At 56.8% G+C, this 19,769-nt stretch overlaps 4 protein-coding genes across 4 annotated transcripts; 3 read left to right on the top strand and 1 right to left on the bottom strand.

Annotated features, from left to right (window-relative positions):
• Positions 1–39: 39 nt before the first annotated feature.
• PANX3 (pannexin 3) lies at positions 40–4,285 on the top strand. Its single transcript, XM_059867039.1, has 5 exons — positions 40–1,164; positions 1,833–1,975; positions 2,073–2,287; positions 2,412–3,076; positions 3,899–4,285. Exons 1-5 carry the CDS (start codon positions 984–986, stop codon positions 3,958–3,960), a joined length of 1,266 nt encoding a protein of 421 aa, XP_059723022.1. The 5' UTR covers positions 40–983; the 3' UTR covers positions 3,961–4,285.
• On the bottom strand, positions 4,279–9,950 carry SIAE (sialic acid acetylesterase). The gene is made up of 10 exons (XM_059867036.1): positions 9,762–9,950; positions 8,045–8,209; positions 6,843–7,006; positions 6,621–6,759; positions 6,352–6,535; positions 5,951–6,060; positions 5,742–5,875; positions 5,418–5,572; positions 5,144–5,339; positions 4,279–5,071 (listed from the first exon to the last, which is right to left on the bottom strand). Exons 1-10 carry the CDS (start codon positions 9,811–9,813, stop codon positions 4,790–4,792), a joined length of 1,581 nt encoding a protein of 526 aa, XP_059723019.1. The 5' UTR covers positions 9,814–9,950; the 3' UTR covers positions 4,279–4,789.
• Positions 9,951–10,218: 268 nt separating this feature from the next.
• SPA17 (sperm autoantigenic protein 17) lies at positions 10,219–11,742 on the top strand. The gene is made up of 3 exons (XM_059867043.1): positions 10,219–10,570; positions 10,948–11,018; positions 11,125–11,742. The coding sequence occupies exons 1-3, from the start codon at positions 10,417–10,419 to the stop codon at positions 11,158–11,160; spliced, it is 261 nt and encodes an 86-aa protein (XP_059723026.1). The 5' UTR covers positions 10,219–10,416; the 3' UTR covers positions 11,161–11,742.
• Positions 11,743–14,451: 2,709 nt separating this feature from the next.
• On the top strand, positions 14,452–19,283 carry NRGN (neurogranin). The gene is made up of 3 exons (XM_059867044.1): positions 14,452–14,600; positions 16,907–17,113; positions 19,142–19,283. The coding sequence occupies exons 1-2, from the start codon at positions 14,586–14,588 to the stop codon at positions 17,111–17,113; spliced, it is 222 nt and encodes a 73-aa protein (XP_059723027.1). The 5' UTR covers positions 14,452–14,585; the 3' UTR covers positions 19,142–19,283.
• The last annotated feature ends 486 nt before the right edge of the window (positions 19,284–19,769 follow it).

Raw genomic sequence — 19,769 nt, forward strand, 5'->3', positions numbered from 1 at the left:
TTGTCTCTCCAGAGTTGTTTAGCTCAGATTTGGAGAGTCCCTTCACTGGAAAATCCATCGAAAGTGCAATTTGGCAGTGACTCTGGTATTTTTTTGCTGTGCTGAGACTGCACAGGGAGTTCCTTGGCTTGGCTGGGCTGAGCAGCTCTGAGACTGCCCCTGCTCTGTGCTGCCAGCAGCATTGGTGTGGGTTTCTCAGCACTGTGGTGCTGGGAAACTGTTCTGTAACTGCTCCTTCAGTTACCCTATTCCTTATTTTTAGAACCCCTTATTGGGGTCCCCTGCCCTTGGGAGCTTTCCTTGGAGCCAGATTCTTCCCCCTGTGCCCTGAGAGGGAGGCAAGAAGAAGGATTGATGATTTGGGGAATTGCAGCTGATGTTCTGCCTTAAGGTTACTTCATTTGGTGTCTCCTGACCTGTCTGAGGAGCCTGGGGCTGGGCAGCAGGATGTTCTCTGGCCCCTCTGGCTGGTTTGGGTGCTGGAAAGGGCTTTTTATACCCCCCAGGGCCACTGTGTATCTGGCTGTGGCTTCTTGCTGTGGGAGGGCCCAGTCCCCTGGCTACCTGCTGAAAATAGCTGGGGACCCCCATGCCCTCGGGCCACAGCGCCAGAAATCTGTTGGCTGATGAGAGAGGGATGTAAAACCACGGGGAGCCAGGAGCGGCTGCGGCCAGGCAGGAACGCTGCCCTGCAGGAATGCTGTCAGGGAGGAAAGCTGCTTTCCCAGCCTGCTGCCTTCCCCACTCGCTGTTGCGGCTGCTGGGGTGGGTTTTTCTATTTCTGTTTGTGAAAAGGCTTCCCCTGTAATTACGAGGTGATTTAATGCCATGCCTGAGCTGTCGTTTGCAGCTGCCGGACACAGCGCTCTGCAGGCTCTCGGCAGGGACTCCTCAGCCCGGCAGGGACTCCTCAGCCCAGCAAAGTCGCTCCTCGAGCCAGCCACACCTCAGGCAGCCCTCATCAGTCTCTTCCTCACTTCAAAATGTCCCTCTCTCACACGGCTGCTGAGTACATGCTCTCTGATGCTCTGCTCCCGGATCCCAGCAGTTCCCGAGCCAAGGGCTTGCGGCTGGAGCTGCCGAGCGACCGCCTGTTGAAGTTTGTCACCGTGGGGCTACCCCTCTTCCTCGTCTCGCTGGCTTTTGCCCGGGAGTTCTCTGCTGGTGAGTTGTGGCTTTTCCAGTGTGTTCTTCAGGTCGTGGGCAATCACCAGTGGTGGTTTGGTTGTTGTGGCAAACCCTTTGTATTCTTGATGGTGTTATAATCCAAAGAGGAACAGCCTGGAAGTCCAGTTTTAGGAGCTGTTCTGCCTCATGGGCATTTATTGATTGTTTTTAATGGATCATAATTCACTGGGAGAGAGTGGGAACAGCTGAGCTAACCCCAGGAGCAGCACTGAGGCAATGCCCAGCCTCAGGTGCTTGCGCCCAGCACCTTTGGGTGCCATGGGCTTGTTTCCAAGGAGGAGGAAGAGGAGGAGAAGGGTGCCAGCAGCATGGAGAGAGGCATTATGACCTCAGGCTAAATCTGGCCTTGGACAAGATCTAACTGCTCTCCCTGAGGACTTGGTTTTACTCCAGTTTCTGGCTGGTTAGTCTATAATTCCCTACACTGTGTACACACTGCTACACACAAAGGGTTTGTGTTTGGGAAGAGATGGAAAAGTCCTGGCTAGAAACGCAGCAGCTCCAAAATGACCATGAAAAAGGCTTTTTTTGATTCAAAGCAATGCCTGAGATGTAATTACTTTCCTGTAAGGCATTTGCTCGTGGCTTTGGAGTGCTCCTCCACCCTCCATGGCTGAGATTTGCTCTCCTCCTCCTCACCCCAGGCTCCCAGATCAGCTGCTTCTCTCCTACCAACTTCACGGGGAAGCAGTCCGCCTACACCGACACGGCTTGCTGGGACTCCCTCATACACCATGGCTTTGACGCCGAGGGACGTGCCATCACCAAGTCCCTCTGGGCTCTCAAGGTAGGATCAAAGATGGGTGCCCCTGCTGTGGACACCCTGGATGTCCACAGCAAGAGCGACTCCATATCCTCAACGACCTTTTGTGTTCTTTGCCCAGGTCTTCCCCTACTCACTGCTGGTGGTGGCGGTGCTGATGTACCTGCCGTACCTGCTGTGGCGCTATGCTGCTGCCCCTGCCCTGCACTGCGACCTCCTCTTCATCATTGACGAGCTGGATAAATCCTACAACCGCTCCGTGCGCCTGGTGCAGCACATGAAGAAGGTCCAGCAGGCCAGTGCCGAGCCGGAGCAATTCTGGGAGGAGTATGAGAGGTGAGGCCAGGCCAGGTCACCGTGGCCCTTGGAGTCCTTCCATGTGGTGGTGTGGCTGCACCCAGGATGGACCAGGGTGAAATGGGGGGTGGCTCTCACTCCCCCTGTGTCCCTCCACCCCCAGGGCCCGCCGGGAGAGGTATTTTGAGTTCCCATTGCTGGAGCGGTACCTGACCTGCAAGCAGCACGCCCACGCCCTTGTGTTCATCTACATCCTGAGGAACCTGCTGCTGCTCCTCTTCTTGGCTGCCACCTGCCTCTACCTGGTCTTTCTCCACCTTAACATCTTCTTCCAGGATGAGTTCAGCTGCTCCATCAAAACAGGGTTGCTCGAGGCAGAGCCACACATCCCGTCACTCATCCCTTGCAAGTTGGTCTTCTTCTCCGTGTTCCAGCTCATCAGCCTCTCAGTTGGCAGTGTCTATGTCCTCCTCATCCCTGTTGTCATCTACAACGCCCTGCAGCTGTGCCAGTGGGACAAGGGGCTGCTCTCTGTCTATGAGATGCTGCCTGCCTTCGACCTGCTCAGTCGCAGGATGCTCACCTGCCCCCTCAACGACCTCAACGTCATCCTTCTCTTCCTCCGTGCCAACATCTCCGAGCTGACCTCCTTCAGCCGCCTCAACGCCGTCAGCGCCCTGAGGGAAGCCACTGCCAACAAGGAGGACATCGATACTGTCATCGACTTCATGACGCTGCTGGCTGGGCTGGAGACCACCAAGCCCAAACACCAAGCTTGCACCCCTGAGGCCGAAGGCAGCACAGCACTCTCCAATGGTGCAGCCCTAGGTAGGCTTTTTGGGTAGAGACAAATTCTTCCCTCTTCTCTTGGCTCCCACACAAGATCCCACCCTCGAAATGTGGCTGGACCACCCTAAATCCTTTGCCAAGACCTTAAGGGGTTTGGGGCATAGCTGGGGTCACTGTGAGGGCTGACAAATCCTGAAAGGGGTTCTGGCATGCAGAGTGTGATGCTACTGCGATCCAAGGTGTGGGCAGGGGTTGCTATAGGAACAGCAAGCCAAGAGATTGCTGCTTAAATCCAAGCTCTGGGCAAACTGCAGGGCTGGGAGGGTCCCTGTTTTTGGCAGCTCATCCTGCTGGGAGTGGGGTTGGGAGTTTTAATTCTTGGGGGGCTGATGCCAAGGAGGCCATGCCCACCCCCTTCTCCCATTCGTATGGCACTGGTGGGCACAGTGGTGCTGTGTGTGGAGATGGAGATGGTTTCCAAGATAACATCACATTCCTAGGACCTGCACTGCTCCCTCTCCCATGTGCTTTGGGTTTTGGGGAGCTGGATGCCTCCTCTGGGGTCTCACAGGGACCCCCGGCACCCATGGCAAGTGGTTTGCAGGCTGTGTGAGACAGCCCAGCCCCACAGGTAAGGAAGGAGCTGAGAGGCCTGAGTTTCATTCCTGGCCCTGAACACACAGTCTGAATTGTGGTTAAAAAAAATCCACAGACTGAGCTGGATTCTGCAACCTCGTTACTATGGCAACCCAGGACTAGCACAGCTGGCTCCTGGGCCAGTTACTTGGTGCTGGAAAAAGCCCAGATCCCGGTCTGCCATTGCCCAGATAATTAACTGCCTGCTCTTCCCCCCTTGTCTAGAACCAAAGCCTGGAGTGGAAACGATGGGAAAAGCCTCACGGGACTCACTCGGCTCTGCCTGACCCAGAAGGAGGCAGCAGGCAGGAATCCTGTGATCCCAGGATCCACTTTTCTGACACAGGTCTACTGCAGCAGCCAGGCTGAACCCACATGTGCTTCCTGCACCTGGCCTTTCTCTACTTATGTACATTTGTCCAGCAAAAAAGGGTTAAACAATCAATATTTTGTGCAGAACCTCTTGGGTCTCTTATTCTAAGTGCTGGGTGCCACGCTGTGCCTGTTCCACACAAATTTCCATGCTCTTCTGGCAAGAAGTGGGGCATGGAGGATTAGGAATGCTCATCTGAAGGAAAAAAAAGATCCAGGAATAAAATGAGAGATCCAGGAATAAAATGAGTTGGTTTATTAACTTTCTATTAAGAGAGGGAGGTGGAAGACACTCACAGCCCTCCACAGCTCCCTGTCCCAGCCCAGTGTTAGTGTTTGGCCATGTTTTTTTGGCAGAGCTCCTCTCTCCTCCTCTCCACCCTGCAGCTGGAAGCTGATCCCTGGATCCTGTGAGCACCCTACCCTGGGGATCAGCGGTCTGTGCCCAGAGAAATGGGGTGTCTGGGGGGCCAGGACCAGCTCCATAGGCAAGGGAGCAGCAGTGAGGGGTTCAGCTCCCATTGGTGTGTCCTGCTGCTTCTCCTTACATAATTTTTCATATATTTAATTGTAAATTGGCTTTTCCCCCTTCCCCCCACCCTGTAGCCTTGGCTTAGTGCACAGAGGAGCTGAAAACTTGTTTAATTAATAAGGTAGTAATGAAATCTCTGATTCCCTGGCTTGGGAAGGGACAGTGCCAGGAGCCATGAATGCTTTGCCAGAGGTCTGAGCTCACTCATCTTCCTAATTTAGGGGGAACCCGGAGCCGGGGAGGAGCAGCAGCTCCCTCCCTTCAGCAGTGTTCCCTGCAGGGAGGGTGTCCAGCAGGAAGGGGGGTGCAGGCAGCCCCTGGGAGTTGTAGAGGGGGCAGGCCTGGTACTCACAGGGCCACTCAGCCCAGGCATAGCGCAGGCCTAGCACCAGCGTCCTGCAGCCACTCAGGGCCAGTGTCACCGTGCGGGACCCCACTGCCACCACTGGTGCCAGCAGCCACTGGCATGGGGAGGCCTGGCTGGAGCAGCACACCTGGGGAGGGGAGAAACCCCCATCAGTGCCTTCCCTTTTGCAGCTCTTTGGAGAGGATATCCCACTCCTCACCTCAAATGCCTGTGCATCCTTCTGACGCCAGATGAGCTCCTGGCTGTAGGTGACATTCAGCAGCCCCCTGGTCACCTCCAGGACAGCCCGCGTGGGAAATGGTCCTTGGAACACGAGGCCCTTGTCCCCATAGGCCACAGCCATGGCACCCAACAGCAGTCGGTGAGCGACATTCTGCTTGTCCCGGGGGTGGATACTGCCCAGGAAGAGGAGGAAGATGAAGCTGAAACCCAAAAATTCCATCCCTACACCCTCACCCTAGCCCAGGACTCACCTGCCATAGGGAGAGTGCTCATCACCCAGATCCATGGCTACAGCCATGAAAGTGCTGGGCATCCTGGCATTGGGAACAACCCCCAGGTCGGCTGTCTGGTGCCAGCGGAGCCGGGCGAAGCTGTCGTCTGCACTCCCACGGCGGAATGTGGACAGCTGTGAGGCACAAGGGAAATGGGGCAGTGGCTCAGATCCCCAAACTGGCCACTATGGTCCCTGCCAGGGATTTTCAGCACTTGGCAGGATGCGTATGCGTTTACAGCATCCTCTCCCTGAGCATCCCCCAAGGACAATGAGGGATGTCACCCCTCTCACCCCCTGACACCTGCACAAAGCCAAAGGGGAGAAGTGTCTCCGTCTGTCTGGCTGATCCGGTGTGGAACGCCCAGCGCCAGTCAGCAATGAGTGCAGGGAAGGTGCAGTTGTACTGGTCAGTGTTCAGGAAGGCATTGGCCTCACCTGTCCTCCGGAAAGAAGGGCTGGTGAGAGACAGCGGGGGCTGCTCCACCCCAGGGGATAGAAATGGGGGCTCACCCTGGTACCAAGCGACACCCCGTAGGGTCATGTTGAGCAGTGGGTGGACCATGGCATTCCAGAGCACGGAGGGTGTTTGTGGGCCAGAGAGATGCTGATGTGGGGAGGTGCTGGAAGACAAAGCTAGGTTTAAGGGGGGTGCAAAGCACAAGGCAGCCTTTAGGTTAAAGCAAGCACCAAGGCAAAGGGAGATCTGGGGTCCCTCTCTTCTCCCTTTACCCACCCAGATATGAGTGCTTATGCTCTTGGCATGGGAGGGGTTTTTATCCAGAGGGGGTATAATGATGCATAGAGGGGGCTGTGAGGCTCGGGGAGAGGAGGTGGAGTGGGAAGGGATGAGCATACTCCCCAAAAGCAGCATGGTACAGGGCAGGAGGTGTTTCCACAGCACCTTATCTCACCTCCCTGTGTCCTCTGGGAGCCCACATGCCTTCAGAACCCGGCGGGAGGACCAGGCCTCGATGGGGGTCCCCCCCCAGGCCACCTCCACCAGCCCGATGGGGGACCCCAGAGCATCATACAGGGAGCGCCCCAACAGCCAGCACACGGCCGAGAAGTAGGTGAAATTCCCATGGCCCAGGTTTTCTGCTCAAGAAACAGCAGGCTGCAAAGGGAAACAACGGGAAAAAAACCATTTCCAAACTCTCTTTTGGAGGCCCATTGCACTCACCAGCTGTTGGAATGGACCACGGCAAATCAATCTGCTCCAGGTCCTCCAGCTCCACACTGGAGTGGGCAGGCGCCGCAGCAAAGATACGGACGTAGGGATAGCGAGCGGCGGCGGCGAGCTCCTGGCTGGCATTGGCCACCTGAAGAAAGGCCAGGAGCATGCAAGGCAATTCCCTGCCTGATCCCTACCTGGTCCTGCCTGATCTGTGTGGTGGGGCCTTACCTGCAGGACTGTCATTGCCATGTTGCTCTGCCCACTGCAAAGCCACACATCTCCAAAGTAGATGTCCCGCAGTGTCACGTTCTCCAAACCCTGCTCAGCTGTCAGTGCATAGGGACCGCCCTGATCCATTGGCTCCAGGACAACTGTCCAAGTCCCAGAAGGTCCTGGAGGAAGAGCATGGTGCTTATCTTCCAGGACCCTTATGATGGCCTCAAGACCTTCACCAGAATGTTGGATGAGCAGCCATCAACCAGTGGTGAAGGACAGGCAACAGGGAAAAGCTTCTCCACCAGAGAGACAGGTTGGGGAAATGGATTTCAGAAGCCCTCTGGCATCAGAGGGACCTTCCTCCTGCAGGAATTTAGGGGTTAAAAAAGAAAACCTGGAAAACAAATGTGTGTCAGAGCAGAAGCTGCTGGGAGGAACTGGGATTACAGGAGCAGCTTGGTGTGTGTGACACTGAGATGTCTCCAGCTAATTTTAGAGGCGCCAAATCAAAGCATAAAGATATTCTGCTGGAGCTTAGCATGGATTTTCTGGCTGGATCCTGCAGATCTCCTGGATTGCTGCTTTCCCACAAGACACCTCCAGGCTCTTCATCTTATGGAGGTGCCCTGCAGCACTTTTACCCTCCAAAGGTGATGAGCTCCCTCCCAACTCTTCAGACAGGGATGTAGTTGGGATTTGAGGTGCTCCTGAGCCCTCCCAGCTCCAGGAAGTTTCTGCTTGCAAAGGCAACATCCTTTGCGGCTTAGAGATCCAAGAGGATTCCCCAAGGGGGCACAGATCTAAAGAGAACCTGGAAGTGCTCTGGAGGTTCCTCAGACCTGGTTTAGACAGGGAGAGAAGCTAAATTCCCCTTGTCCCCTCCACAGCCTCACTGCTCGGCTCAGCCTGTGCAGTGCCACCCACTCCAGCAGCAGCTCGGCTTCTGCTGGGCGCCCACGGGATCCACTGCTGGCAACCAAAGTGAGCAAAGGTTGGCACTGCTGGGGAGGGGCATGGCTGAGCCCCCCAGGTCCCCTGGAGAGAGAAAAGCATGAGCTGGAGATGTCACCAGCACCTCTGCAGCCCCAGGGCAGCAGTGTGACAAACACAAGGGTGGTGCCAAACCCTATCTCACCCATCCCACCATTGGCTCTGATTTGGGCTCAGACAAGTTCTTTGGCCACCAAAACCATCAGTGAAAGTCTGGGACTGACCTTTAACCTGGGCTGTTTTCTCCATGATGACGAGGCCACTGTCACCTGAGAGAGTCAGGGTCACCATGGCCCCCAGCTCCCCATGGCCCCACACCACAGCCCCTGATGGCTTCTGCTGCAGCACCATGTGGTCACCATAGTAGGAGGCAAAGCTGAGCATTCCCCCTGGAATCAGCAAACAATGCAAACATCAGCTCTGAGAGAAAAAAACCCTCAGCATGGCCTCTGAGAGCCCCTCTTAAATACAGATTATTTGAGATCCCACCTAATTTACACATTCCTGCTCAGCTTTAAGGTGGTTAAAATCACCACAGAGCCGGGGAAGAGGCAGAATTTAAATTCCACAAGAGGGAATTCACCTCCTAAAGTATAGGGACCATGTTATATCTTGTATTACATGGATTTGGATACAGATTTTGGTAAAAAATTCCTCTAATAATAGCATGGGAGTGTCTCTCCCAGCCCAGCCTTGCTAATGAATGTTCTGATGTATTTTTCCCTTAGAAAAAGGTTTGTCAAGGGGTGGGATGGAAAACATCAGGTGTGCAGCACTGGCAAAGGCACCTTCAGTGGGGATGGAAGGAGAAGGCTCAGCCCTGGCACCCCCAAAAGCCCCATTTTTGCAGTGTGAAAAGAAAATCCTATTTGAAAAGGGGGTCAGAAGTAATATGTGAGGGGTGATCTGGGCAGAGAACCCCAGTGACCAAATCTCCCCAGCGACCCCAGAGCTCATAGAGCCTCATCTCCTCTGCAGCTCATCCTAGGCTGGGTTTTAGGAAGGAAAGGAAAGGAACAACATCCTCGGCCCCTCAGGAGTCAGCTGCATCGCTGGTCCTGCTGCCTCATGCCACAAGGCTCCGGGAGTTATATAAAAAACAAGTCGGAGGAGAAAAAAAAAACTAAAACTGAGACGCCAGGGAAGAGTGGAAGCTATAAAAAGCAGCTGGGAGGAGGGAAGGGAAGAAGAAGGGAGGAGGGAAGGGAGGAGAGCCCACGAGACACCACCAAGGAGCCGCATGCGGCTCCCACCTTACGTAAAGCATCATCCCACGGCAGCAGAGCTGGGCCAAGGGCGTTGAGGAGGGGCTGGGGGTGTGAAGGGCATCAAAGTAGGACTCAGGGTGTGCGAAGGGCATTGAACTGAGGCTTGGGGAGATGCCACGCTTGTCAAAGTGGGACTCAGGGTGTGCAGAGGGTGTCAAACTGTGGCTCTGGGAGTGCAGAGGGCATAGAAGCAGAGCTTGGGGGTGCAAAGAGTGTGAAAGATGTGGGGGGGAGGGTAACAAGGGCATCAAAGTGGGCTAAAGGGGATGCCAAGGGCCCCAGCGTGGGGCTGGGAGGGCACCAAGAGCCCCAAAGTGAGGCTCAGAGCAGTGCCAACGTCATCAAAGAGGGTCTGGCGGTTCAAAGGGTGTCAAAGTGGGGCTGGGAGGATTTACAGGATGTGCCAAGAGGGGCTCCCGAAAAGCGGGGCTGGGGAAGTGCCAATACACATACGAGGCTCGGAGTGTGCAAAGGGCACCAAATTAAGGCTTGGGAGGGCTTAGGGAATTCCCTGGGCATCGGAGCCGGGCTGCTGTCATGCCAAGGGGTCTGGCCGTGCCAAGTGCCCCGAAGTGGGTCTCGAGGGGTCTCAGGGGAGGATCGCTCCAGGCCCCGGACGCAGAGGATGCCCGCGGGGCTGGGGGCCGGAGGGTGACCCTCCCCAGCCCTTTACCTGCGGCCGCCGGAGCCAAAGCCAGCAGCGCCAGCAGCGCCCACGCCGCCATCCTGGGGGCACAACGGACTGCGAGGGCGCCAGGCCCCCGCGGTACTCCCCGGTCTGGGCCGGTACCGCCCGGTACCCTCCGGTGCCCCCCGGTAGCCCCGGCCCGCCCCACAGGAGGGCCCGGCGCGGGGGGGCGTGGCCCGGGCACGCACCGCCCATGGCGGCGGGGGGAGGGGGCGGTTGCCAAGCGACGGCGTCCGCACCACGGCCTGAGGTGCCGGCGCGGCCCCGTCCGGCTCTGACGGGAGAGGCCGAGAGGAAAGGCCGGGAGCGCGGGTCCAAAGGTTGCGGGGGGAGCCGGGGCACACCGGGGAAGAGGAGCCGGGGCACACCGCGGAAGAGGAGCCGGGGCACACCGGGGGACGGGAGCAGCGGCCCCCCCGCGCCCGCTCACCCCGCCCAGGCCTGGGCCGCGCGCGCGCAGAGAGAGGCGGCCGCGCGCGTGCGCGGCGGGCAGGGAGCGTGCCTCCCCCTAGCGGCGGCTCTGGCCCGCTCAGACGTTGGTCCGTCGGTTCGAGTCCCGGTGCTGCCCGGTGGCACCGGGCGCTGTGGGCTGTGGTTAATCCCGGACTGTGCCGCTGCAGAGGGTCCAGGAGAAGCGACCATGTCCATCGCCGCCTCCAACACCAGCATGAGGGTGCCCGCCGGCTTCCGGAACCTGCTGGAGGGGCTGGCGCGGGAGGTGCTGCGGGAGCAGCCCACCGACGTGGTGGCCTTTGCAGCGCAGTACTTCCAAACACTGCTGGAGCAGAGAGAGGGTGAGTGGCCTTGCCCAGCAGCCACCCCCACACTGCCGTCCCCGGCCCCACGCTGCGTTGCCTGCCCAGCCTGCTCCGTCTGCCCATCGCCAGGGCGTCAGGCCTGCCCCACATGTCCCTTGCCCAGGGTGTCAGTTCTGCCCCCCGTGCCCACCATCTACACCATCAGGGCTCTCCTGTGTGCCCGTCACCAGAGCATCAAACCTGCCCTTGTGCCCATTGCCCATGGCCTTGTGCCTGTCCCAAATGTCCACCACCAATGGCTATCGGGCTTTCCCTTTGTGCCATCACCCAGGATGTTGTGCCTGTCCCATGTGCCCATCACTTGTGGTACCAGGTGCCCATTGCATGTGGCATCAAGCCCCCTCCTTCCCCAGCTAGGGCCATTGACCCGGTGGCATGGGGAGCCATGCTGGAGGATGACCGTCTCACCTGGCCCCCTTCCAAGGTAGGCTGCCCCCCATTCAGGTGCCAAGAGCCACACTGGCTCCCTGCTCCCACTCTGTCCCAGCCACCCTTGTGCCACAGCATCTAAATTTTCTTCTTTCCTCCAGGACCTGAAAGAGGCCAAGGACATGGAGGGGGAGTAGGGAGCACCAGGGGGGGCAGGCAGCACGCACAGCTCTGGATCACTGTGATTCTGCCCCAAAATTTGTGGAGAGGAGCCAAAGGGGAGCATGTTCCCATAACCTTCATGAACTGGGACGCCTCTCCGGAGATGCAACCGCAGCACTTGCCCCAAATCCCCCATTTCCCACTGTCCAACCCCAAAACTAAAAAAAACCCTTGGTCCTCCCCTGGCTCCTGCCCTTTTCCCGTGGGTGGGTGCTCCACTCCCATCCTGCCCCTGCGGTGCTGTTTTAATGAGAAATTTTATTAACGAGGTCCCCGCTGTTATTAACGACGATCACCTGAGATTTCTCCCCGAAAAATCCTGGGTTTGGGGCTGAGCTGAGTACGGGATGATATTTTTAGCCTCTATATTTAGGCCCCTGCATCCCTGGAGGATGGAAGAAACTTCACAACATCCCAGCGTGAAGGAATGATGTGACATTGCTCCTCTCCTACCCCACTCCATAAGCTGAGATACCTCCATGGAATTCTGGGGGGCACGCAAGGACCCCCCAGTCCTATATCTACCTGTGAAATACATATTTTCCCACACAGTGTGGTTTCAAAATCCCCCCCAAAAAGTGGGGTTTGCGTCGAAGCCGGCTGCTCTATTTTTGGAGAGAACTGAACCCCCCCCATCCATGCTCACCCCGTTTTTACCCCCTCTTTCCTGTTTTCCATCGCCATATGTGGTGCTCGCCCACGGCATGGGGCATGACAGCGGCTCCCCCGGGAAAAACAGGAAGGAGGGATGGGGAAAAAAAGCTGGCGGGGACCCCGTGCCGGGGCTGATGCCAACCAGCTACGCCTTGACCCCCCCTCCAGCACCGCCTCGCCGGCTGCCGGCTCCTGCTTCGGCAGCCGGCAACACTGCCCGCCCAGGGCATCATTCCAGCATCCAATTCCCTTTTCTTTTAAGGATTTTTTCCCTGTTTTTAAAGGATTTTTTAACACCTCGATGCCACCATCTCAAACCACGACGGCGGGATGTTCTCAGCAGGTCTCGCCAGCTGCACTTCCCATTCTCCCCTTCCAAAATCTGAGTTGTTTCCTTGGAACTCAAATTTTGGAGGTGCTGGAGCACCTGAAAAAGCATCATCCAGATGAAGGGGTCCAGGGAGGAAAAATGCAGAGCCTGGAACAGGCTCAAAACCGCCATTAATGATTAGAAATGTTCTGGCATTTCGCGTCCCTCCTCCGCAGCCGCAGCCTGCGGGAGACGGCGGCGCTCAGCGGCTCTGCCAGGACCCGGCTGCCACGGATGGAGCAGATTCTGGGGGCTAATTGAGGGACTAATCCTAATTTTGGGGCTAACTTCTCAGATCCATGACCCCAAATGACTGACTCAGATCAATCACCCCAAAAACCCTTCCCACTTAACAAACACCCGTTTTTTTCTCATTGGAGCAGGCAGTGAGGGATCTGGAGGGTCTAAAATCCAGGGAAAAGGATCTCTTCCCATCAAAAATCCCAGCAGAGCTGCCAAGGCTTCTCCTGGAACCTGCAGCAGGGTTTTCTGGAGCAGAGCTATTCCCACCCCCCACCCCCACCCACCCTGATGTTCTGGTGGAAAGAAGCGATGGTGGAAAAGTGGCTCCAGTGGGAGAGCTGAGTGGCTCACAGGGGAATTTGAGGGATGCTTGGGAGCATTTCCCAAGGGGGAGTTTGGGTGCCTGGCATGTGCTGGGGCAGGGAGACCCCCATCAACCTCCAAGTGTGGGTGAAGCAGTTGAGGGAGGTGGCAGGGGTGGGATGTGCCTGGGATGGGGTTGGGAGTGGGATGGGGAGCAGGGTGTCCCAGGAGCTGGGGTGTCAGGGGACAAGAGGTGCCACCACCTGCACCCAGCAGGAGTGGCCCTGGAGGGAGATGGAGATGGATGGGAATGGGAACAAGGATGGTGATATGGCAGGGCACAGGGCCACGGATGAGGATGATGTTGGGGATGGGTACAGGGAGAGGGACAGGGGTGATGGGGTTGAAGTTGGGAATGGGAGCAGGGATTGGCATTATGAAGAGGATGGGGACAAGAAGTGGGATAGGGATCATGACAGGCATGGTGATAGAGATGGGGACAGGGATGATGGTGGGGATGGAGAAGGTGGTTCAGGTGATGGGGATGAGGTCAGGGATGGGGACAGGGTTGGTGGCAGCAGAGGGGAGGGTGCCCGTTCCAGTGCCAGAAACAGTGATGCCAGTGGGACAGGGATGCTAATGGGGATGATGATGATGATGGTGGTGGCAAAGAGGAAGGTCAGTGCCACCATGCCCCCAAGCAGAATGACCCCTGTGAGCAAACTTGGCCAGGGAGAGCTAGGGGGGCCCGACAGTACGGGTGGGCTGGGGGGTTCTGTGCCTGCCTTGGGGGGGCCAGGCTGTGTTTTGGGGGCTGGCTGGAGCAGCATCGGCGCGGAGCCCACGGGCGATTTATGCAGTTGCTTAGCAACTCCCAAACCCGGATTAGAGGCGAGCGAGGCAGGCGATGGGGGGGCTGTGGGCTGCAGCCCCCCGCATTGCCCTGGGGGTCCCTCCTGTTTCCCGGGGTGCCCCAGCTCACCCTGCCAGTCCCAGCACCTCGGCGTGGTCTGGGGTGGCAGCAGGGTCTGCAGGGAGCACCGAGGGCTGGGAAAGTGGCTGGGACTGCAGGTCTGGTTGGAGAACACCCCAAATGTGGGGGGTCAGATGCTCCTATGAGTGGGGAAGGGACCCCCAGACCCCAGAAGTGGAGCCCACTCCTCTGCTTGGAGCCTGAAGCTGGGCACATCAGCCCCGGGGTTCTGCGGGTGCTTGGTAGGATGCTGTGTCCCACCATGCCCACCCTTCCTCACCATCTTCATCCTTGCCATCCTCATCCTCACCCTCCTTCAGGACCAAGTCCTAAGTAGGTCAAGAAGGATTTTTCCCCCCGTGCAAACCAATCTGGGGGGCAAAATCTGCCTCCAGCATCACTGTGAGTCATGTACCCCCCAAAAATGAACCCATTACCCCCATTTGCTATAGTTTTGTCCCCCAAAACACCCTCCAAGCCGAAGGCAAGGCTCATCACATCTTGGCTCGCATCCTCTGCATATGATGTTGTGTTCCACGAAACTCCAAAGCGAGCTGCCGGCTCCTTTAAGTGTTAGGAGGGAGTTGGAGGCTGCAAAATAAAATTGGAGGAGGGAAAATAAAAAAAAAAAAATTAAAAAAAAAAGAGGCGAAAGGGAGGAAAAAAAAATAAGGCACCCCTCCTTCCCCCCCAAAAGCCTAGCAGGGGTGTCGGGCTGATAGGCTCGCCCGGAGGAAAGCGCATTACGTAGGCAAGCGGCTCCGCTCAACTTGCCACCTGCGCCGGGAGAGCTGCCGGGGAAGCGAGATCCTGCCGGAGCCCCTCGCCCGCCGCTGGCCGCCCACCCGCCCTCCGCCATGGACTGCTGCAATGTAGGTCCCCTTCCCCCGGTGCCCCTGCACCCGCTCCTGCCTTCAATCCGCTATCCCTGCTCCGGGCTGGGGGCGGCCGGGGGGTTTGGGGTGGTGGGGGCGGGGGGTGCGATGGGCGCTGCAGCCACCAAGAGCTCAACCAACTCCGCGACCCCCAGCGCTGCTGCAGCCCTCAGGCTGTTTTCCCCCCCAGCCCCCCCAAATCCCCACTCCTGCCTCACACCAGTTCGGACTCCATCCCACCGGGACCACGGCACGGCCAGCATCCTGCACCCCACAGCCCACTGAGGAAAGCCCCCCGTCCTCGAATCCTGCTTTTATGGAGCTTTTTCTTCCCCCCACCCCTAAATTGCTCTACAGGTGGGATCGGGGGTTGCATATGGATAAAAGGCTTAATTGGGGTTGCACCCCTCTCTCCTCACCCGAGGGTAATCTCCCTTCCCTCCCGGCCACCAGCCGGCTTGGGGAGAACACCACATCTTTTTCCCCTTTCTCCCTGATCCCCTGACTTTTCCTGCCCCTTTCCCGCTTTTCCTCCCGCTTTCCCCCTTTTTTTTCCCCTTTCCCCACTTTTTTTCTCCCGTTTTCCTCCTCCTGCTAAGACAGCAGCACAAGGAAAAGCCCCCATCTCTCCTCCTGGGCACCTCCAGAGAGGAAAAGCCCACCCTGGATATAGGATTTTTCCTGCCTGGATATAGGATTTGTCCCTTACATATAGGACTTTTCCCTTCATATGTAGGATTTCTCCTTCTGAATATAGGATTTCTCTCCTAGATACAAGTTTTCATCAGCTGCATAGAGGTTTTCACCCCATGGATATGGTGGTTTTCCACTGGATATAGGATTTCTCCTGCGAATATAGGATATGGCCCCCTGTTTATGGGTTTATGGGTTTTCTCCCCTGAATATAGGATGTCTCCTCTGGATATAGGATTTTTTTCTCCTGAATGTATGTTTTTTCCTACCTATACACAGGATTTCTCAACTTGGATATAGGTTTCTGCCACCTGTATGTAGGATTTCTTCCCTGAATATAGGATTTCTCCCATGAATATAGGATTTCTCCCCTGAATATAGGAAATGCCCCCACATATATAGATTTCCTCCACCTGTATATGGTATTTCTCCCCTGGATATAGGATTTCCTCTCTCCTAATATAGGATTTCTCACTTGGATATAGGATTTCTTGCCTGGATATAGAATATGCCCCTCCATGTATAGGTTTTCTTCTCTGACTATAGGATTCCCTTTTCCAGATATAGTATTTCTCCCCTGGATGTAGGTTTCTCCCTCCTGTATATAGGATTTCTCCCCTGGATATAGGTTGTTCTCCCCCACCTCTGCATATATAGGATATCTCTCTTGAATATAGGATTTCTTTCCTAGATATAGGATTTCCTTTCCCTGGCTATAGGATTTCTCCCCTGGCTATAGGATTTCCAACCCTGGCTATAACATTTCCACCCTGGACATATCATTTCCACCTTGGACCCGTCCTCAGCTTTCACAATGGTAAAACAACCTGAGCGACTTGGTGGAGCCATGGCACCTCCAACGGGATGAGCTTCCTCCCCCCCTAATCTACAGCCTCCAAATAAGCCCCCCAAAACTCCTTTAAGTCATTTAAGTGCTCGTGGGGCAACACAAAGGCTTCATCCCCACAGCTGCTGGCACTGGATCATCCAATGCCAGCTCATTTCCACCTCATTTCATTTTCCCATGTTTTTCTTTTTTTCCTGTTGAACTTGGTGCTGAGTCCAACTGCTCTGGTGGGCTGTGGCAGGAGAAGAATGGGTTACAGTGATTTGTCCTTGGTGGGGCTTTTCCTCCCTTCTGGCGTCACTGCTTTCCCAAATTTCCTGATGTTTCCAACCAAAGCCCTGAGGAGGGACGCAGGAGGATGCAACAGGCTATGAGGAAAGGGGAAACTGAGGCATGACCAACTCACTTTGTGCAGGATGGCCCCCAGCCCTCTGCCAAAAATGCCCCCCAGACCCCATCCCCTGCTCTCATGGATTTTCCTCTCCCTGCATCATAACCCTGGCTGGAGTCTGGCTTCCTGCAGCCGTGTGGTCCAGGGTTTCCATTTCCCCAAAACACCCGCAAGAGACCCTGAGTTTTAGCAAACCCCCTCATTTTTAGCAAAGGAGCCTAATTTTTAATGAGTAAACCTACTTTTTAGCAGCCTTCCACCTAATTTTTAGAACAGGGGCTCGTTTAAGACCTTCTTGAACGGATTCATTTGGGGAGGGGGCTGCGCTGTTTGAGGTCCCACCAGCTGTAACCCTGCCATTGCCACCATCAGGAGGGAGCCTGCACAAAGCTGGACGAGGACATCCTGGACATCCCTTTGGACGATCCCGATGCCAACGCGGCAGCTGCCAAGATCCAGGCTAGTTTCCGTGGCCATATGACCCGCAAGAAGATCAAAGGGGGTGAGATTGATCGGAAAACCAAGGACGCCGAGTGCGCCAACAGCACCCGCGGCGGCGACCTCCGCAACGGCGACTAGGTACACCCCAAATCCCGCTTCTTCCCCCCACAACTGGGTCATTTCTGTAAGGGTGCTGCTCTGAGTGTCCTTTGCTCTGTTGGTTTGGGATGGGGCATCCTTCCCCACGCTGATTTGGGATGGAGCATTCTTCCCTGTGCAGATATAGGATGGAGCATCCTTCCCTGTGCAGATTTGGGCTGGAGCAACCTTCCCCATGCTGATTTGGGATGGAGCAACCTTCCCTGTGCAGATTTGGGATGGAGCATCCTTCCCTGTGCAGATTTGGGATGGAGCATCCTTCCCTGTGCAGATTTGGGATGGAGCAACCTTCCCTGTGCAGATTTGGGATGGAGCAACCTTCCCCACACTGGTTCAGGATGGAGAAGGGGTTTTTCCTCCCAGGAGATGGAAACACACAGGCAGGCAGCCCCTGCCTTGCCCTAAATTTGGGTGCGCGCCGTAGTAGTTGGGAAGGATGGGAAGTAGGATGGGAAGGCGCAGCCCTAGATTTGGATTGAATCTCTCCCTTAGCAACACCACCCCGAGCGCCTCGCCTCAGCACATGCTATTTTTAAAAGCCTGTGTCACAGTCTCCTGGCAGGAAAAGGTAAATTTAAAAAGCGCCCACGGTGCCGAGGCCGCGTGGCATTGGAGCCCGGGTGGTGGCTGCACCGTGCCCGGGCCGTGCCCTGCGCCAGGAGCGCGGGATGGCCCCGGATACCGGCGGGGCCGGCTCGGGGTTAGCGGCGGGGACGGCGTGCTGCCGGCTCGGCCACGTGAGTGTGGCGGGGCTGGTGGAGATGCAGCTGGGATGGAACTGGAATGCAGTGGGGATGGAGTAGGAATGCAGTGGGGATTCAGTGCAGGTACAGTGGGGATGAACTGAAGATGCAGTGGGGAGGAAGAGAAGGATGCAGTGAGGATGCAGTGGAACTTCAACAAGGCTGCAGTGGGAAGGAACTGAGGATGCAGTGGAAGGAACTGGAGCGCAGCTGGGACACAGCGGGGATGAACTGAGGATACAGTGGGAACAGAACTGAGACATGGGGAAGCAATGGGGATGCAGTGAGAATGCACTGGAGATTCAGTGAAAATGCAGTGAGCATGCACTGAGGATGGAGAGTAAATTCAGTGGGGCTGGGATGAGAATGAACAGAGGATGCAGTGAGGATTTTGTGAAGATCAGTGGGGACAGTGTGGAACCACAGTGAGGCTGCAGTGGGACTGCAAAGGGGGGATGCAGTGAGGATGTGTGGGGGTGAACTGGGGTTGCAGTGGGGAAGCAACAGAGATTCAGTGAGGATGCAATGGGAATGAACTGGAGATGCAATGGGGATTCAATGGGACTGCAGTGAGGATTGAGCAAGGATGCACTGGGGCTGCAGTGAGGAGGTCAGAGGGCTGCAGTGAGGAAGCAGCTGCCAAGTGCAAGTGCTGTGCAGCTTCCTAGGGCCCAGAGACTCCTTTGGGATGCCTTGTTAGGGGGGCTGAGCAGGTTGGCAGCAAGGGAGCCAGGTTTCCCTCCTTCTGCCACGGTGCTGTGCCTAGGGGGGTGCATGCAGGGGTCCCCCCCAGGTTCCTGGGCTGGTTGAGGGCAGAGTGTGGGCAGCAGTGGAGGCATGACAAGGGTGCAGGCAGGGTATGGGCGGGCTGCAAGTAGAGCACGGGCAGGGTGTGGGCAGGGGGAGGGCATGGAAAGGGTGCAGGCTTCAGGAGCAGCACGTGAGCAGGGTGCAGGCAGGGTGCAGGGTGTGGGCAGGGTGCAGTCAGGGCACAGGGTGCAAGCAGGGTGAAGGCTGCAGGGTGCAGATGGGGCACAGGGAGCAGGCAGGCACAGGGTGCAGAGAGCACTAAAGATGAAGGGAGGGCACAGGGTATAAACAAGTGTTCAGTGTACAGGCAGGACACGGTGCAGGGAGCAGGCAGGCACAGGGTGCAGAGAGCACTAAAGGTGCAGGGAGGGCACGGGGTACAGGCAAGGCTCAGGGTGCAGGGTACAGGCAGGGTCAGGCTCAGGCTGACCACTCGCTCTCTCCTTGATTGCAGGGGCCACCAGCTGCTCACCGGAAACCCCTCGCCACCGACTCCCTCCCACCGCCGCCCGCCGAGGCCCAGGAGCCCCCGCTTCACCCCCTGCCCCTCGCATGCATCCCCCGGGGTCCCCCCACAGCCAGGCCCTGCCCCTGTCCCTGGCTGCCCCCCCCCACCCCAGACACCCCCCACACCAATAAACGCCCCTGCCAGAGCCCCGGCCTGTCCTCGGTGCCTTCTGATGTCACCGGCAGAGCGGTGAGGTCACAGCGGGCAGGGGTGGGAGGGGTGTGGGGCAGGTGGTGCCAGCAGTGATCTCCCATGTGTATGTACAACATGCTGCAGGCACGTGTGACATCACTGCCAGGCGTGGGACATGACATCAGGGTGTGCTGTGACATCACTCGTGGGTGGGAGATGACTTGTGAGGTGCTGGCATGAGATAGGTGGTGATGTCACTACTGGACAAGTGACACCATGCAGGTGTGTGTGACATCACTGCTGGATGTGTGACACCATGCAGGTGTGTGTGACGTCACTGCTGGATGTGTGACACTGTATAGGTGTGTGTGACGTCACTGCTGGATGTGTGACACCATGCAGGTGTGTGTGACATCACTGCTGGATGTGTGACATTGTATAG

This window comes from Haemorhous mexicanus, chromosome 24, assembly GCF_027477595.1.
Source record: "Haemorhous mexicanus isolate bHaeMex1 chromosome 24, bHaeMex1.pri, whole genome shotgun sequence".
NCBI lineage: Eukaryota > Metazoa > Chordata > Aves > Passeriformes > Fringillidae > Haemorhous > Haemorhous mexicanus.

Coding starts and splice junctions, on each gene's coding strand:
- PANX3 (XM_059867039.1), top strand. CDS start 984: ATGTCCCTCTCTCACACGGCTGCTGAGTACATGCTCTCTGATGCTCTG. Junction 1,976..2,072: donor AGTCCCTCTGGGCTCTCAAG/GTAGGATCAAAG, acceptor TTCTTTGCCCAG/GTCTTCCCCTACTCACTGCT. Junction 3,077..3,898: donor CTCCAATGGTGCAGCCCTAG/GTAGGCTTTTTG, acceptor CCCCTTGTCTAG/AACCAAAGCCTGGAGTGGAA.
- SIAE (XM_059867036.1), bottom strand. CDS start 9,813: ATGGCGGCGTGGGCGCTGCTGGCGCTGCTGGCTTTGGCTCCGGCGGCC. Junction 7,007..8,044: donor GAAAACAGCCCAGGTTAAAG/GTCAGTCCCAGA, acceptor CTCTTCCTCCAG/GACCTTCTGGGACTTGGACA. Junction 5,072..5,143: donor AGGATGCACAGGCATTTGAG/GTGAGGAGTGGG, acceptor TCCCCTCCCCAG/GTGTGCTGCTCCAGCCAGGC.
- SPA17 (XM_059867043.1), top strand. CDS start 10,417: ATGTCCATCGCCGCCTCCAACACCAGCATGAGGGTGCCCGCCGGCTTC. Junction 10,571..10,947: donor ACTGCTGGAGCAGAGAGAGG/GTGAGTGGCCTT, acceptor CTCCTTCCCCAG/CTAGGGCCATTGACCCGGTG. Junction 11,019..11,124: donor TCACCTGGCCCCCTTCCAAG/GTAGGCTGCCCC, acceptor TCTTTCCTCCAG/GACCTGAAAGAGGCCAAGGA.